General features: G+C 36.3%; 1 protein-coding gene across 1 annotated transcript in view; it reads left to right on the top strand.

Moving 5' to 3' along the window:
* The window catches only part of GUCY1A2 (guanylate cyclase 1 soluble subunit alpha 2), a 424741-nt gene that overhangs the window by 239083 nt on the left and 166281 nt on the right, over positions 1 to 19377 (top strand). Inside the window, exon 5 of the mRNA XM_043994631.1 lies at positions 14330 to 14815. Within this exon, the coding sequence (XP_043850566.1) occupies positions 14330 to 14815 (486 nt within the window). The remainder of the gene's footprint in view (positions 1 to 14329; positions 14816 to 19377) is intronic.

Raw genomic sequence — 19377 nt, 5'->3', positions numbered from 1 at the left:
ATTTAGGAGTCATTTGGACATAGATGATAGTTGAAGACACCAGAGTGACTGAGATTGTTCAGGGAAAATGCAGATAGAAAAGGAAAGGGGGATAGGGTTAGAACTTTGGGTTAACCTACTTTGAGAAGCCATTAGGAGGAAGAGGAGCCAGCAGGGAAACAAGTACAAAAAACAAGAGGAGAATCAGGGGAGAGAGTGACCTCTGAAGCCAAATGAGGGTAGAATATTCAGGAGGATGAAGTTTTTAAAAGTATCACTGACTATGAATTTAAATTAAGAAAGATGAAGATTGAAAAACATCCAATGAATATGGTAATTAAGAGGTCATCAATGACTTTTAGGGAAATAGTTTTTGGTGTATGATAAGCACAGACACTAGATTCCTAGGAGCCAAAGAGAAAGGGGAACAGGGAAAGGAATCAAGTATGTATGCACATAGCATTAGTGTTAATAGATCTCCTGTAGAGAAATTTTGATGGGACAGTAGAGGGAAGCTGAAAGAGCTCTTGTCCCATGGCCTTGACTTCTTTATGAAATCAGAGGCTAAATAATCTGCTGCTCTAAGTATGGGTATGTGGGGTTATGATTAGGTCTTGGATCAGAGAGAAGAAGGGTAATAGGGTAAAGAATGTGCTAGGAAGTGAAGAAGAGTGGGATAAAATTGTTTAGTAGCAGTGAATTATTCCAATGAAGTGATAGTACAAGAGGAAGGCAAATGAATGGAAGATTGCTGGTGGTAATGGTGTGTGTCCAAGGTTGCAGATAGCGATTATATAGATGGGCTTGATTGATTAAATGGGTAGAGCATAGAAGTTAAGGCTAGAAATGTAGGGAAATGAAGTCTGAGTTGAGAAACCTGGGAGAATAGAGAAGAGTTAGGAGACAAGAGATTACAATGAGAACAAATTATTCTTACTGTGGGTGGAGAATTGGCAAAAACATGATTTTGTTCAAGAACTGGAATTTCAAAGATTAAGTGTCTTAGAAATGGTATAATTCTATGACATAATAAGATATAATAACATTTCCCTGACGATCACAAATTTTCCATAAATATATTTCAGTAACTTTTACAAGGGCCAGAATTTCAACTGGGTTATAAAAATGACAATATTGTGACAAGAAAAGAGCAGAGGCATGAAGTTATGGCTTATAGGTATCTGGCAATGGTGGCATAAACTTTAGCACTCCCTCTCAGATTTCATATGATGTGCTGATAATCCCTTGTATATAAGATTGGAAAAATACAATTTTGATTCAGGCTGGAAAGCAGTATATGTATGCAAGGAATTACAACTCATATCTTTAAATGATGGCCAGCATAGTGTAATGCATATAGAAATGGCTTTAGAGCCAGAACGTTCTATGTTTAAGTTCTGTCTTTGACACATATTGGCTCCATGACTGAGGGCAAGAAACTTAACCTCTCATTGCTCTTGGTAACTCTCTAGGACTATAAATTCCAAGGAAGTTGCTGAATTACTGGGTGGTGTCTCATCATCTGGGAATTCCGTATATATCAAGGAAATCACAGTTCTAATCCATATTCCTGTTCCTAACTTTAATCACCCACTAAGCACAATACGTGAATTTTTTATTTCCCATTAATGTAAAATCTCTGACTTCTTAAGAGGGAAAAAATATACAACTTAAATGCTGAACATAAGCATTTTGCATTTTAGAATTTGTACTGGAGAGTCTCCGACCATTTCCTGATATGTCTCTTTCAACTTTAAAGCATAAACCTGTATCCTTTAAATATTACATGAGCCCTGCTGTGATTTGAAAGAAAAAAAAAGCATATAATCTTAGACCATTAAATCTATGCGGTTATGTGGCTTACTGATTTTTCTATAAAAGTAAGTTTCAAACACACTTTTTTTCAGAATGAAATTCAGAGGCTAAATGTATAGAAATGCAAATACGTGTAGAAATGAAGTATGCTGAGATCAAATATCTAAAAAGATTCTATTCAATGAATTCATGAATTCTTCAAATGATTGGTACTTTTACAATTATTCATATGTCCTCCATCATGTTAATCACTTCTTCTCCATTCCTCAGTAAACAAGTCTTGCTATGGATAAAAATGTTCATATCTAATGGGACAGCTTTCTGGTGATGTATCATTCTGAACTTACCTGGGATGGTCTAGAATGGATGAGAGATACAAAATTCATTGCTAGGCTCCTACTTGAAACCTATCCTGATTGGTAATCAGAGCTTGGGATACACTGGCAGAGAGTGATTAAGAACCCAAGATCATTGTCACATAATAGCATTACCCAATCAAGACCTTAATGGAGTAATTCATCAATGTGATGTGAAGTGCACTATACTTTAGCTCAATAAAAGTTACATTTCAAGGTATGTCCTTACCTGTAGCAACTGGCCTTTACTTTTGATTAAATATGTAACCCTGAGCAAGGGCAACTTGGTAGCACAGTGAATAAAGTGCCAGGAAGAATCCTCCTTGTGAGTTCAAATCTAGCCTCAGACACTTATTTGCTGTGTGACCCTGGGCAAGTCACTTAATCGCTTTTTGCCTCAGTTCCTCATCTGTAAAAAGAGCTAGAGAAGGAAATAACAAATCACTCCACTATCTCTGCCAAGAAAAACCCCAAATGGGGTCATGGAGAGTTGGACATGACTGAAAAACAACTGAACAACAACAAACCCTGAGTAAGTCATTTAAACCTCTGATGCTCAAGCAATTATCTTGGATAGTATAGTAACTTTTAAGTTTTAATATGTAATGCTTTCTCCTATACTTAGGTTCTAGTTTGTAGTGATCTTTTGTTCAGTTCACTTCCTGAAATAATGGTTCTATTTAGGTTTCTGGGTTGATCTTCAAAGGCAATATGGTATGGTGGACAGAATATTGGGAATGAGTCAAAATCCTGGATCTGCTGTTTTCTTGCTATGGGACAAAGGGCAAGTCACATCATCTTTGGGCCTCAGTTAATATAGTTGTAAAATGACTTGGTTAGATTTAAGAACCTAAGAATTTGTTTTACTTCATTAGACTGTTCACTTCAACACTTTAGCAATAGAGGGAAAACCGAAGGTACCTTTTTTTGTTTGTTTGTTTGTTTTTTGTTTTTGTGGGGCAATGAGGGTTAAGTGACTTGCCCATGGTCACACAGCTAGTATGTGTCAAGTGTCTGAGGCCGGATTTGAACTCAGGTTCTCCTGAATCCAGGGCTGGTGCTTTATCCACTGTGCCACCTAGCTGCCCCCAAAGGTATCTTTTTCATTGTTATTTTATTAGATTTAGAAAAAGTTTCTTCAACAATTTAGAAGATAGGGCAGAGGTAGCAATGAAAACTGTGATTTAATTATCAGAAGGAACTCTTAAATAAGGAAACTCTGCTAGTGTAAGTGAACACTTTTATTGTAATTTAGTCTTAGAGATCTACCTAGACTATACACAGAAGCTACGTGACTAGCGTAGGGTCATATAGCCACTATCTGTCTGAAGAATTTGTGATTTTATATATGTGGGTATATTTTCTACCCAGACAGATCTCAACTCCTCCACACCCTTAGTAGGCAGTTTCTTAAGCTGCTGTAGCAAAGAAGTTTATGGCCAATATATCCAAATACAAGACAAACAAGGAATAAACATGAATAAACAAATGTGAATAAACAAACAAATAAATGAAATCCCTCATCTGGCAGCCAACCCTCTGAGAATGAGCCTTTCCGAATTAATCTAAGCTGTTCCTTTGATAATACTATTTGACTAGATCCTTATTATCTTTTCAGCTTTAGTTTAGCAAAGCCTTCCAGAATTTGTCTTCCATTTACGTCACCTTTAAGAACATGTGATCACTTTCACACCCTTCTTTAAGCTTCCTGGATTGGCTGATGAGCACAGTAAAGGGTCTGTTGAAAGGGAAAAGGGTGATTTTTTTCAAAAATTTAAAGATTGGCTAAGTGAGGAATATGATGAACCCCAGAAAGTATGGTCTATTAGGAACAACCTAGAAATAGACCTGGATAAAAAAGACCTCACTGAGGAGATTTAAGAAGCTCTAAGGATGATGATAAATGGCTAATGAACTTCATCAAAAGTAGGAAGTCAACTAGAACAGGACCTCTTAAACTTTTCCTATTTGTGACTCCTTTTTGCTTGAGAAATTTTTACTTGCCCTCAGGTATATAGGTATATAAAATAGGTATATATAACATTTTACTGTTGCCAAATTTTTCATGACTCCCACATTTAGTTACATGACCCCATATAGGATCATGACCTACACTTTAAGAAGCTTTGAACTAGAGAGAGTATAAAATATTTTTCATGATAAGAAGGGGCAAACAAAATGAATGATTTTTTTTGTCTTATTGTATAATAAGGAATATATTACAGATAGCAAGATATACTAAAGAACTGGCCTCAGAGTCAGGAAGACCTGGATAGAAGCCATGCATCTTACATACTTAACTTCACTTAACTTCTTGATGTCTCAAGCAATTCTATAAAAATATGTTGTTTTTTAAATTCTATTTTGATTTTTTTTAGTTCCAGATTCTTTCCCAATTCCCTTTTTCTACCCATAAAGAAAGCAAAGCAAAACAAAATAAAACAAAACTCATGACATGACTGAATGATCAAGCAACAACCCATAAAGAAAACAAGAAAGAACAAAACTCACTACAAATAGGTTTAGTAAAAAATAACAAATTTCTAAAAATCTGTCTGGAGATGGATAGCATCTTTTCTCATGAGTTTTTTGGAACTGTGGTTAGTTCCATTGTATTGATCAACATTCCTTAGTCTTTCAAAGTTGTTTTTTCAGCATTTTGTTGTATAACTTTTTTTCCTTCTGATTCTACTTCATTATGCATCAGTTCATATGTTTTTCCAGGTTTTCTTGCAACCATCCCTTTCCTAATTTCTTATAGCATACTAGTATTTCATCATATCCATATAGCATAATTTTTTAGTCATCTTCCCCAATTAATGGACAGTCCCTCAGCTTACCTTTGATGTCATAAAAAGAATTACTTTAATTGAAAACCATAAGTTACACAAAGTTGGATATATACATCCAAGGAGCTAGTGCCTACACTGGGACTTCTTTGTACAAATGAAATCATAGGTCTGGACCAGGAGAAGATAAAAAGACAGGTCAGAATACCAACCTAAATAATAACAAATGCCCAATTAGCAAACTACATATACAAATTACTGAAACAATGTAGACAGTATCCAACTATGAATTTTTTGATATTAAACATTTTTATTTAAAGTTTTGAATTCCAAATTCTATACCCCATTCTTCCCCTCCACTCCCCCTTCCTTGAGTCAGTAAGCGATCAGATATGTTATATATGTGCAATGATGTAAAACATTACCATATTACTAATTTTGTATAAGAAAACTCAAATAAAAGAAAAAAATTCTTCCCCTGTCCATAAATCTGACAGATAAACTATTTCATGCTCTCATAATTTGCTTATGGTATCACCCTTAGTGTGTAAATCATTTACCCATTTTGATCTTATTTTAGTATGTGATGTCAATTATGAATGTTGAAGAAAAGTAAAGAGTTAATTGGGGAATGGTTGGTCAATATGTAAGGGAGGCAGATTTGTTCAATGGAAAGAATGCTGAACTTAAAAATATGGAACCTCAATTCAAATCTCAACTCTGTTGCTACATCACCTTTGGTCAAGCTGCTTAATCTGTTGGAGGCTCATCGCTTTTTTTTATGAAAAACGAGCAGAGTGGATTAACTGATCTCCAAGCCCTCTTCCACCTCCAGAACTATGATTCTTTCAAGCCATATGACCACTGAACTGGAAGACAGGCAGTTGGTCCAAAAGACAGAAGGGGTCCAAAAAGGAACCGCCAGAGCTATAAGGTGATGGAATTCACTTTGTGGTTGGGTAAATTGTTAGCATCTTTAACCAAGGATATTACCAATGGTTACATTATGAATGATACAGTTTAGACCAACATTATATATGCAGAATATTCCTCTATGCTCTGAACCACAACTTTCAATAAATTCCAGAGAGAAACATGACTAAATGGCTTTTATTTCCCTTCTAAATAAGTTTCAATTTAATTCAAGTGAGGTAATGGAAGCTCTTTGAGGTTAAAGAGTCTTTCATACTTATCTTTGTATATTCACTGAACAGACTGCCTGGCACATAGTAGGTTATTTTTTCTGTGGGGGGCAATTAGGGTTAAGTGACTTGCCCAGGGTCACACAGCGAGTATGTGTCAAGTGCCTGAGGCTGGATTTGAACTCAGGTCTGTAACGATTGGAATAACGCCACCTGCTGGAGACTTACTGTAGAAGAGTTCCGCCCATGAAGTGAAGGTCTTTGAGGGCAAGACCAGGAGTCTTTTCTTTGGCGTCAGGAAGTGACACGGGCTAGTGGGAGGAGGAAGGAAGAGACTGGCGCTCAGTCTCACTCTCTTTCCTGAGGACGCTGGCAGAGAAGGGATCTAAAAATGTGCTCTCCCTTTAATAGATAGAAATCTAGGCCTTTCTCTCTCTCTTTACCAAATTCTTATTCTCCTTAATAAATGCTTAAAAGTCTAACTCTTGCTAAAGTTTATAATTTATTGGTGACCACTCATTAGATATTTTAGACAGTTTAGCTAGAATTTAGCCCTTAACAGGTCCTTCTGACTCCAGGGCTGGTGCTCTATCCACTGTGCCACCTAGCTGCCCTTATAGTAGGTTCTTTTTTGCATGTGTGGGGCAATTGGGGTTAAGTGACTTGCCCAGGGTCACATAGCTAGTAACTGTTAAGTGTCTGAGGCCAGATTTGAACTCAGGTCCTCCTGAATCCAGGGCCAGTGCTCTATCCACTGTGCTACCTAGCTGCCCCTTATAGTAGGTTATTAATAAGAACTCGTTTAATTGATGTCTTCATACAGAATGGGGAGATTAAAAATACTAAAGTCCTACAAAAAGAAAAGTAATAATATCTGTCACATATCAACAGGGGGGAATTCTCTAGGAATACCCAGTTTGAAGCTAAAATCTTAGTCATCACTCTAGTGGTGGGAAGAAGGTGAGAAAAAAAAGGTGAGGGATCCTGTCTTTGAGACACATGGTTCTAGGTTCAATCCTTGCTCTCTATTCCTCATATCAGATTTGATAATTAGGTGAGACTACTGACTCTAGACACAGTTCTTGGTGACTACCTCATGTTTCTAAGAAGAAAAAAGTTCTGGGTGGGAGATGCAACAACACTGGACAGACTCAAAACATAGAAACAGAAGATAAAAAGTTCAGCAAGCAAGCTTTATCAAGGGGAAATAGTCACATAATATATGGGTGATGAGGAAGGATGGACACATACACAGGGAGGTCTATTGGGATTATGGATGGTATTAGGTACCCGTTGACAGAAGTGTGAGATTTGAGAAGGTTCTTATCTGAGTCAAGCAGGACTGGGCTTTTGGCACCAGGGGGCCAGTATTATTGGATCTGGTTGGAAGTTAAGGTTAAGGACTGCTGCTGACTCATGCTTGGGTGAACAGTTGGCGAACCTAGCTATGAGTTGATATTCAAATTCTACCCTTAGTGGTGACGTAGGGTTTTTTTTAAAGCTTCCTTGAGGGCTTCTTTGATTTATGTATCTGGAGGCTACTGTATTTCTTACAACTGAATGTAACTTTGCAAACTTAAAAATGCTACTCAAATATTAGCTACCAATTCTTTTATCTATATCATTCATCTGTGAGACATTTTTATCACACATTGTGAAAATGTGATCCAATCCAATATAGGGGAGAGGTATAGGGACTGGGCTTATGGTTTCATTACTACTCATATGGAGCTCCCAAGTGATGAAATTCCCTCAACCTTTACTGCAAATTACAGTCCTATAAAATTGCCTTGAGCACTGAAAAGTTGTGAGTGGCTTAGGGTCACACAAAGACTATGTGTCAGAGACAGGACTTGAATCCAGGTTTTCCTGACTCGAAGGCTGGCTTTTTCTCCATTATCACTGCTTCTCAAACAAGTAATCCAATGTGATATACAATTATTAATTGCCTATTATGTGCAAGGCCCTGTCCTAGGTCCTGGCCACACAAAGACAAACTGAAGCACCTCTCCTCAAGAAGCTATATTCTATTAGGGGAGAATGAACCATATGGATAAGTTTATTTTTCAGCCTGAGCTGGTGCTTTCAATGTTATAATAAGTTCCCAATGAAGAAATTTCCTCTACCAATATAGGCTACTGTTCTTCAATTTATAGTCTTAAATATCTGCATTTGGTACCAGTAGATTAAGTACCTCATTCAGGGTCACAAATTTAGTACTTGCAGGACATATCCCTAGGCTATCTTCACTATGTGACAACATTCTATCAACTGTGTCCTGCTGACTCTCTTGAAAATTTGCAGAGAAAGAGAATACTAAGAACAGTTTGAAGACTCATGGCATATTTAAAGAGCTTCACAAAGTTGTGATGTATTGGGTTTCTTTTTTTTTCTTTCCTGTTTTTGTTGGGCAATGAGGGTTAAGTGACTTGCCCAAGGTCACACAGCTAGTGTGAAGTGTCTGACGCTGGATTTGAACTCGGGTCCTCCCGAATCCAGGGCTGGTGCTTTATCCACTGTGCCACCTAGCTGCCCCGATGTATTGGATTTCTTAACGGTTTACAAATTTCATAGAATTTTCCAGTTGTACAAGACTTTAGTGATTGTCTAATTTTACAAACCTTTACAAATGAGGAAACTAAGACTCACTAAGAGGTCACACTTTTTTGTAGGGAGTGGTTAGAAGAATTCAAATTTTCTACATTAATAATATACAATTATTTTTATAGTTTTCATGTTTCTATAGTCAAATCAGGTAGTATATATATGTATATGTACACATATACACATATATGAGAGGGGGAAGAGGGAGAGGGAGAGAGAGAGAATTGCTGACTTGAAAACTGCCTAACAAGGAAAAAGAATACAAAATTTTTGAGAGATCATCTAGCTCTTCTCAAAAATCTTGAATCATTTTGATCAAAAGTATTACATCCCAGGGTACTTAAAGAATGAGCAAATATGGTCATTTTGTGGAAAGAATACTGAATTTGATTTTAGAAAAATCAGCATTTGAATTATTACTCTTCTGTTTACTACTTGTGTGACCTTGGACAAATCACTATATCTATTTGGGCCTTAGTTTTCCCATCTGTAAAAAGAGGGAGAAGGACCAGATGTGCTAGATTTCTTCCAGCCCCAAATCTGTTGATACATAAAAGGCCTGTAATCTTTGAGGAATGGCAGAGAATGGGGAAGGTTCTATATGCCTGAAGATGTACAGATGTCATTATTTTCCAAAGAGATAAGAAAATGGATTTTTCCAAATACTGGTTAGTAAGCTTGGTGCAGATTCATGGGGAAAAATACTAAAACAGTTGTTTAAAGTGGTAGTTTGTAAACATTTAGAAAAGGAAGTGATAATTCATTTCTATTTGTCAACATGGCTCCTTAAGACTTTGTTGTGCTGAACTTAATCTTGCTTCATGTTAGGATAGGATTACTAAACTGGTAGACCTGATATATGTTAGAAATAAAACATACCTGAATTTTATCAAGTCTTATGGTTAAGAATGGAGAGGAAAAGTTTAAATAACAAGAAAAGTAAGTGGTTGAAAATAAGATAACACACTGGACCCCAACAGTGATGATTAATGCCAGCTTGGTGCCATGTCTATAGCAGACATTTATATCACTATTTTGTTCAACATTTTAAATGAATGATTTGAATAAAGGGTTCAATGGTATGTTTTATTTATTAATTAATTTATTCATTCATTTATCTATCTATTAATTTACTTATTCATTCATTCATTCATCTATTTATTTATTCATTTATTTATTTATGTTTTTTTGGTTTTTGTTTGTTTATTTGGTGGGGCAATGAGGGTTAAGTGACTTGCTCAGGGTCACACAGCTAGTAAGTGTCAAGTGTCTGATGCTGGATTTGAACTCGGATCCTCCTGAATCCAGGACCAGTGCTTTATCCACTGTGCCACCTAGCTGCTCCCTGTTTGTTATATTTAAAGGTAGATTATATATTCAGGACAAAATAATATGGTAGGATGCAAAAAGTGGCTAAAGCTCATAAGATGAAATTTAGTAGGTAAAGTCTTGCACTTAAGTTCAAAATGTTAGCTGCCTAAGGACAGAATAGGAAACATATGGCTAGAGATAGTTTATATATATATGTGTGTGTGTGTGTGTGTGTGTGTGTGTGTGTATTTTAAAATGTTGGAATTTTAGTGAATTATGAGCCCGATGTAAGAAAATAGTATGACATGACAAATAAACAAAAATGCAATTTTGAATTTAGTGTTCAAAATGAGGAAAATGATAGTTCCACTGTATGCTGTTGTGTTCAGACTATAACTAGGATATTGTGTGAAGGTCTGAATGTCACACTTTAGGAAGAATCTTGACAGGTTTGGAGTGCATACAAAGAGGAATGATTAGGATAATAGGGGGCCTAAAGATGCTGTCATGAAGGTCCAGTCAAGTAACTATAGGACATCCTAAAATGATGGCTTAGGTGAGATTTAATGACCATTGTCAAGTGTGAAATTTTCTTACAGAAGACAGATTTGATCTGCTCTTCTTGGACCTGGAGATGCTAATGGAAGTTACAAAGAAACACGATTCAGCTTGCTAATTAATACTTGTAGCTGTTTATAAAGAGAACATTGGGAGGTTAGCTAGTTCCTAGTCGGTAGAGGGCTTCATGTAGAATTTTGTGGTTATTTATTGAGGACATTGTAGTACTGAATCATTCCTCGATCTGTGGTGGATGAATTGATGCCTGGAATCTTTTTGAACTCTATAAATCTACAATTCTGCTTCTTAAATAACTTTACTGTAAACTCTTAGAGGGTAGGAAATGATGTATTTATAAACACATTATAGCACTTAATTTAGGGTCATGCATCCAGCATGTACTTTAAAAAAATTGCTTATTGACAATAGAAATAGATTTTCATACAATGACCTATATGTAATTTAGTAATCTAATAGGATTAATATATGGTATTATTGTATTCAATTATTAATTTTGTTATATGAAAAGATAATTTATCATATTAAAATAATACCATGGTCATTTCCCTGAAATTGAGGATTAAGCATTTGTGGTAGGGTAATGATTTTCAGTCCCTACAGTTTTACAGTAACTTGAATATTTTGTGCCCAGAGTCATGCATATCTTTTTCTTTTTTTCTTATTTGAGACCTTTTAGATTAAAAATAATTTATTTTGCATAGCCCTTTTGGTCTATTTCAATTCAGTCTTTGTATAATTTAAGATGGAAAAAGCTTTTGAAAGCACCTTCTGTTTTAAGCTCTGTTTTCCAAGATTTCATAACTGTATTCCTTATGTTAAAAACATACCCATTCCATAATACACATTAACACATTCCTAAGTTCATAAATTATATAAGGCATACTTTATTTCTAGCTTTGTAATTATAATGTAAGGGATAAGAATTTTAAAATGAATAATTTATAATATTTTCCAATTAGAAACTGAATGCAGTTTTACAGGACACACAAATACTCTGAAGTTCTACTTGGTTATTCATAAACATGAGGAAAAACCCACATCTAAAGTTTTCTTCTAGTTATCTGGGGTTTTGGCCTTTGGGTTTTCCCTCATGTGAAAAAGCAGATAAAATTTTTCTTTTTTCTTTAAAATTCACTTATTGAAAAAGAAATCATCTATTGGCCAAACAAAAAGTCACTATTTGATGCTGTAAGAACCCTTCATTGCTCTGCCTGTTGAAAACAATTCTGGAACCTCCTTCCAGGTGTCACATTTGAGGGATGACATTGACAAGCTGAAGTGTGGTCCATTAGAGAGTGACTAGGATAGTGAGGGGCCTGGAAACTGTGTATTCTGAGGTTCAATTGATAGGAAATAAGATTGTTTAGACTGACAAAAGACAATATAAATGAAAGGAGATTAGCTATCAGAGAATATTAGGTAGAAAGAAGAGATTTGGTTTTGCTTTGTCCTGGGGAACTAATATGACAGTAGGTTGGTTAGATTTGAGTAGAACGAAAGGAAAAAAAAAACAAAACTTGATAGAATTGAGAACCCTCCCAAAGTGGAATGGAATACCTTGCTATAATGATAGTTATCACTTGACATCTTCAGATAGAGGCTGAATAACTACTAATTAGGTGTGTTGTACAGAGGATTCCTATTCAAATATGAATCAGACTGGATGTCCTCTGATTTACCTTCTGAACCCGAGATTTTATGAGAAGTTATTAGTTAACTTAGGTCAGTTTTATAGCCAGGTTCACGTAAAAAGGCATTTTTCTATCATTAATAAATATCTTGTATTGCAATTTGCCCTGAGTAATCTAGAAATATTTAAAACTACCTACTTTTTTCTTTTTCTTTTCTTTTTTTCTCTTCCTTCCTTCCTCTCTTTCTTCCTCTCTTTCTTTTTCTCTTTCTTTCTTTCTTTCTTTTTCTTTCTCTGTTTCACTCTACTCTGTCTCTGTCTCTCTCTCTTTTTTTTTTTTTACTAAAATTAGAATTGTGAAGTGATTGCATTGGGTAACCTTCCTTGAATACAGTTTCTCATCCACTCATTTTCTAAATCCTTAGCTTAAGCTTTGTGGGAATCTGGGATGATCTCAAGTGATTACAGAAGTTAGACATCATTGTTTTTAATATTTACTTAGCAGCATGAACTGACATACAAGGGTGCATGGTTTTAGTGGTGAAGAAATGTCAGTGTTCTAGTAGTTTTCCTTAGGTATATTGTTCTCATAGGAACATTAACTCAGCTGAAATGATGCTATACTCCCAGGAACTTTCTCTTTAAGTGTGAGACAATAAACATTCTCTTGTGGGCAGACTTAATGGTCAAGATGGTCAGGTGTAGGGTATGAGCTATATCTGAAGTCGTGGTGCTAAGAAGATATCTGAGGAGGAAATGGGATATGACATGTGTCCTTAGTGTGGTTAATCGAATAGGTTTTCTCTCCTGTGTTGAACCTCCATTTCCTAGGGGAAAAAGAAAATCGACGGGGGGAGGGGGGGGTTTCATAGATTTAGAGCTGGAAGGAACCTTAGAGTTATATGTGTTTATTAAGTATTTTCCTTTCCTCAGGTTCATTCCTGCTCCCATCCATCCTCCATATAGCAGTCAGAGTAATTTTCTTAAAGCCTAGATCTGACCATGTCATTCCCCTTCACAATAAAAACCAGTGACTTGCTATTACCTCTAGGATCAAATATAAAACCTTTCACATCCGGAACCTCTCCTTTTTTCCCAGTCTTGCTACATATTACTCCCTTTCATGTACTCAGTCCAGCCAAACTGGCACGTTTACTTTGTAGGAGATAGTGAGAATAAATATAGACTACGTTTGTCTATATCTATCCATAGACTGATAAATATAACACACACACACACACACACACACACACACACACACACACATATATATATATATATATATATGTATATATATATATATATATACAGACATTTTGAAATAATACTTGATTATAAATTCCTAGGTCAGTCCACTTAGGAAAAAAATCAAATGAATTTTTAAACTATCTAATGTAATCTTTGTATGGTGCAGGGATTATCTATCTATCTATCTATCTCTATTTATATGGAAACTTCCTCCACTGCTGCAAGCCAACCACTCATTCATAACTATAACTTATAGCCTTAGAGAATTGTCCAGGGGGCACTGAGTGGTTGCATCAGAGCAGGAGCTGAACTCAGGTCTTTCTGACTACAAGCTGGCTTTCTCTATCATGCTGCTGTCATTCATGCATGGCAATGACATTTTCCAAGGCTGTACTTACAGAGTCATAGCAATTCACAGTGAAAAATTCACTTAGTTAATTATTTGTTCTATATAATATTAAACTAGATTGCTGAATTTTTCCTACATAGATTTTTTCTGACTAAATTGACCACCTCAGTTAGTTATTTTTCTGTCCTGTGGACATAGCCTAAGTCTAGAGTTATATCAAAACTGTTATATTTAGTGTTATATCAAGACGAGTGAATATCTTATTTAAAATAGTCCTGGAATTAAATGGGTTCTGAATGTGACCTATACTATTTTTCTAGCTGTTTGCCCTTCCTTCTTTTATCTTTAGTAATGACCTGTGGCACCAAGAGTTGTGCAGAGGGACCAGTTTTACTCTTTTCTGTATGTTGCATTCAAATTGTCTGAAATTGAATTCAAAGCTAGTAGCATTTTGCATTGTCCTTTTCATCAGCAATGATAGAGTCTCCTGTAAGAGTATAGATTTAAATTCCATTTTGATTTTTCAGGTGATGGAAGTCAAAGGACAGATGATCCACGTTCCAGAATCAAATTCAATTTTGTTTTTGGGCTCTCCATGTGTAGACAAGTTGGATGAACTCATGGGCCGTGGGCTGCATCTCTCAGATATCCCCATTCATGATGCAACTCGTGATGTGATATTGGTTGGGGAGCAGGCCAAAGCCCAGGATGGACTAAAGAAGCGGATGGACAAGCTAAAGGCAACATTAGAAAGAACTCACCAGGCTCTAGAAGAAGAGAAGAAGAAGACAGTAGACCTTCTGTTTTCCATTTTTCCTGGAGATGTAGCCCGGCAGCTATGGCAAGGACAGCAAGTACAGGCCAGAAAGTTTGATGATGTCACCATGCTCTTCTCTGATATAGTGGGTTTCACAGCTATCTGTGCTCAGTGTACCCCTATGCAAGTAATTAGCATGTTGAATGAGTTATATACCAGATTTGATCACCAATGTGGATTTCTGGACATCTACAAGGTAAATATATTTTTAGTTACTTACATCTATCATTCCCATGCAAAATGAATCATGACAATGTCCATTTCAATGTCAAAATGACTTGTCACAATGATGAAATTTTCAGGTTAGAACGTATTTTTTGATAAAATAGATTTTTGAATGCTCAGTAATGCTCTAATTCAGAGATCTTCATTTCAAGTACTATTGCTTAAAAAGCCATTCTCATAAAATGACATTTATTAAGAGTTGATTTCCTGCATTTACACGTTTAAATATGATTTTATTTCCTACTGATATTGCACAGGAATATAAATTGTTTGTAACTGTCAGTCAGAATTCATTACTGTAAAAAAGAGCAACCTCTGATTTTGCCCAAGTCTGGGCTATTTATAACTCTGTGATGGACCTTTTTTAGAAAGTGAGGGTTTTCCACAACATAAACTAAGCATTATATAATCTGACGGCTAAAGAAAGAGAAGTGGTGAATCTGCAGCTAAATCCCAGCTAACTTGCAGTTGGCACTTGAAAGATTAAATAGTGATTAGCAACAAATACACTGGAATATTACCTTCTGAATACCCTCTGAATAGCCTACTTGTGCCTGGGTTATTACTGATGGCAGCAGCCACATTATTTTCCCTATGGAATAAATGAAACATTTTCACAATGAGCACTAATCAGCTGTTGATCTGATAAGGAGGGCTCTTCTTCTCCCTGCCATCAAATCATATTAGTGTCAAGTTGCTTTCAGCCCCTCACCTGTCAAATCAGTGCTCCCATATTTTTGTGCAGAGAATTTCATGTGGGTTTCTCCCCTTCGGTGACTAATGTTTTGTTTCAATCAGGGAGGGCAAGTATTTGAGTAGGGATAAATAGTAGGTCTTCTCCCCCCTCCCCCTTCCTGCTTTACTAATCCACATAGACGCTTACTTCTTTTTATAGTATTTTCTGTGTAAAGCAGCTCTAGATAGAATCCAAGCATTTTACTTTGGAGCCTCACACTTTGAGCCAGAGAATGTTAGATAAGATATGTTATTGAGTCTCCTTGAGAGGAAGCTCTGATGCTTTTTGGTTTCTTTAGTTCCACTGTAGAGCAAGTCAGCTCTAAAGGTCTCAGCTGGGTCCCCTCGAAGGTGTATGCATACTGTGTAAATTATGCATGAAGGAATTACACAAAATGAGTTCTTAGAAATTAACTGCAAATCTTGTAGACCTTATCATTATATAATGTTAGCAGGGCTGCCCAGCTGGTTGATTGAAGCTAGGAAGCTATCTACTACCAAGCTAACCTCCCCATGGCTCAAGGACATCTCCAGTGTAGAGGGTGGCTTATGGGAAAGCTGCCAACATTTCCTCTTTGGAAACTTAAGGAAGCTAGTGCTGGCAGGCTTCTCCCTGCCCCCAACCCAGCAAACCTTTATTCCCCCCCCCCCACACACACACACACTCTCAGGGACTCCTAGAGTCTCTGCCTGCCAGGGACCCACATCATTAACAACTCTTTTCTGTGATCCTAAGACTCGGGGGAATAAAAAATAAATCCTCCTCTGAAAAAAAAAATGGTAAAGGACCCCTTACTTAACAATAACCTGTCAGTTAGGTTTTGAGGAAGGAAGGAAGGATGAATCTCCTGAGGCTACCATCACAGCTACAAGGTAAGAATGTAATTAGAGTTCACTGACTTCAGCCCCAGATTCCCCAGAGTTGAACTAAGGTTTTGTGCAAAGCAAATCAGGCTGTTGAAACAACCTTTCTATGAGATGATAAGTGTTTCTACATACCATGCATTGTGGAAAAGGTAATAGTCATAACAATAATAGCAGTGATCAAGGTTTGAAAGGAAAAATATCAGGTTAGAAGATCCTCTCTCTCTGTCGCAATGGGTTGTGTTTTTCATCTGCTTCTCACATTCTAAGAAGGAAAAAAAAGTGAAACTGGACCAAAGAGCCTTTTAAATCTGACTTGCTTAAAGCCCTGTCAGTAACAATATATAATGAGGAGATTTTTGGATACAAGGTATACTGGACATTTTTGACCAGTGTAGTATGGTGTAGAAGAATGGGCTTGAGTCTTGACTTTGATACTTAATTTGCTGTGTGACCATGGGCAAGTCACAACTTCTTTGGGCTTCAATTTCCTCATCAACAAAGTCAGGACACTAATATTTGCATCATGTACCACACAAATGTTTTCCTATAAAAAGTACTTTTTGTAAATTTTAAAGCATTATATAAATATTATATGAGCATGAACTTGAACCCATAGCAAAGGTAGTCATTGTTGCTGTAGTAGGAACTGGTTTAGAGGGGATGTTCCTTTGAGTGCTTATAAATTTAGCACATGTGCCAAGCGCTGTGCTAAGTGCTTAGCATACAAAGACAGGCAAAAATAATCCCTTACACTCAAGGATTTTGCATTCTAGTGAGGAGTGGTTAATGATGATGTTAGAAATGAGAGACAGAAGCTGGAAAATGTAGCTAGAACATGGTGTAGCCAGACAGAGATAGGTGAATTAGGAATGAAAAAAAGGAGGAGGAAGAGAAAAAGGAGGAGAAAAAAGAGAAGTGAACAGAGTTAAAAATAACATTTATCTGTTAAGAATACATTTAGCAATTGAACTTTTGGGGGTCACATCAGGAAAGAGGGACAGGAAGGGGAAATTCAATGCTGGCCTGATAAATATAGACACTGAAATTTAAAATAATTCCATTGTTATGGTATCTAGAACTAGATAAAACAGAACAAACAAACAAAACCTTGGCTATAATCTACTCCAAATTTCTCATTTTCTAGATGTGGAAATTAACAATTGGGGAAGTTCAAAGATTTGCCCAACATCACTTAGGTAATGTAAGACAGAGCTAGGATTCAAACCCATCACTTCTGACTTCAAATCTACTTCTCTTTCTATGATAATACCAGGGAAATAGGATCATAGATTGAGAACCAGGTGGGACTTCAAAGGTCATGTAGTCTAATACCCTTATTGTACAGATGAAGAAGTTTAGGCTCAGCAAAGTTGAGTAATTTGCCTAAGATTCCAAAGGTCCCATTCAATTAGGATCATAAATTTAGAGCTAGAAAATATTTTCGAAGTCATCAAGAAAGTGAAACAGGAAGACAAAGTACAGCAGCAGCGTTTCCATTATATATGAAAATTTAAGTAACCATATTTTCAGAGAATCTAGAGAGTGAAAGACATTTAGAGATCATCTAGGTCCCCTTTCTCACTTTTTATAGGATGAAGAAATGAACTAGAGACAGTGATTTGGCCATGGGTCACACAGGTAGGAAGTGCCTGAGACCAGTTTTAAACCCAGCTACTCTAACTCTTTCCACTAATAGTTGTTAAGTATCTGATGTAGTAGGTGCAGTGTGATATGTAAAGTTGAGATGGGCCCTGGTCCCTATCTTCATAGAGCTAACATTTTATTTAGGAGAATACTGTAGGTACACCTGTTCCTAGTCATAAGTTTTATACAGTACTAAAATGTTTTCAATAGTTTAGATACACCATATCTTTAAAAACCAGAAATTCATTATATAAGAAAGTAGGACGATCTTAAATTTTGATTTTGGACTAATGTAATAACAGAGGAAAAAGCATTTGCTACCCACTTATTTTTCAGGTTATTATAAAAAAAAGAAATCAAGTGAAGCCAAGAAGATTGATTTGAGACTGTGTCTCATATAATGAATTCAAAATCTGCTACGACAAAATAATATGCAAGTGTTTAAATTTATAGTTGTCTCTCCCTTGGTTGCCTCATTATTCCATGCTTTCCTATCATTAGGGAGATGATACAACAACTAGTTGTAATGGTAATGGTAGACTTTAGCTAAATTAGGCCATGATAAAAAAAAAAAAAAGCTTTTGATGTAATCTGCAACCCACCTATTTTGCTGGAGGATAGAAAACAGGATGTTGATAATACTATGCATATTTTATGCATGGAAAAATCAAAAATATAACTTGCTTGAGTATAAAAATATTAAAGGTGTGTAGATAAATAGGATCAAGGCAAAATGAAGCATGGATTATGATTCTGATTTTCTTGAAATTGGGAGAGCAGGAATTCAGAAGTGCCAGTGTATTGATAGAATAATTTCTCCTAAAGGTTTCTTGAGGACTAAAAATTGAACATCCAATGAATAGAAAATAACTATTTTCAGTTGAGTTCTGCAAAAAATTTTTGGTTTCACTACTCTCCTCCACCCATGCAGATTATAATTCCTCTGGACCTTTGTAGATGAAGTATTTCATGAGTCACCATGAGTAAGAACATTCATCATCTGATGGCCAATCTAGATCTGATTCTGTTTTTTCTCAAAACTTGCTGAGACTGTGCTTGTATAGCAAATGCACAATAAGTCTTTTACACAGACGATATCTGAAGATGTCCCAGCTTGGTAGAACCTGCTAGAATTTGTGCTTTGTTGGAATCCCCTTCAAGACCCAATAGTCATGGGCAGCTAGGTGGCACAGTGGATAAAGCACAGGTCTTAGATTCAGGAGGACCTGAGTTCAAATCTGGCCTCAGACACTTGGCACTTACTAGCTGTATGACCCTGGGCAAGTC

The sequence above is a fragment of the Dromiciops gliroides genome, chromosome 3 (genome assembly GCF_019393635.1).
Source record: "Dromiciops gliroides isolate mDroGli1 chromosome 3, mDroGli1.pri, whole genome shotgun sequence".
Classification (NCBI taxonomy): domain Eukaryota; kingdom Metazoa; phylum Chordata; class Mammalia; order Microbiotheria; family Microbiotheriidae; genus Dromiciops; species Dromiciops gliroides.
This window is presented reverse-complemented; position numbering and strand designations above follow the sequence as displayed.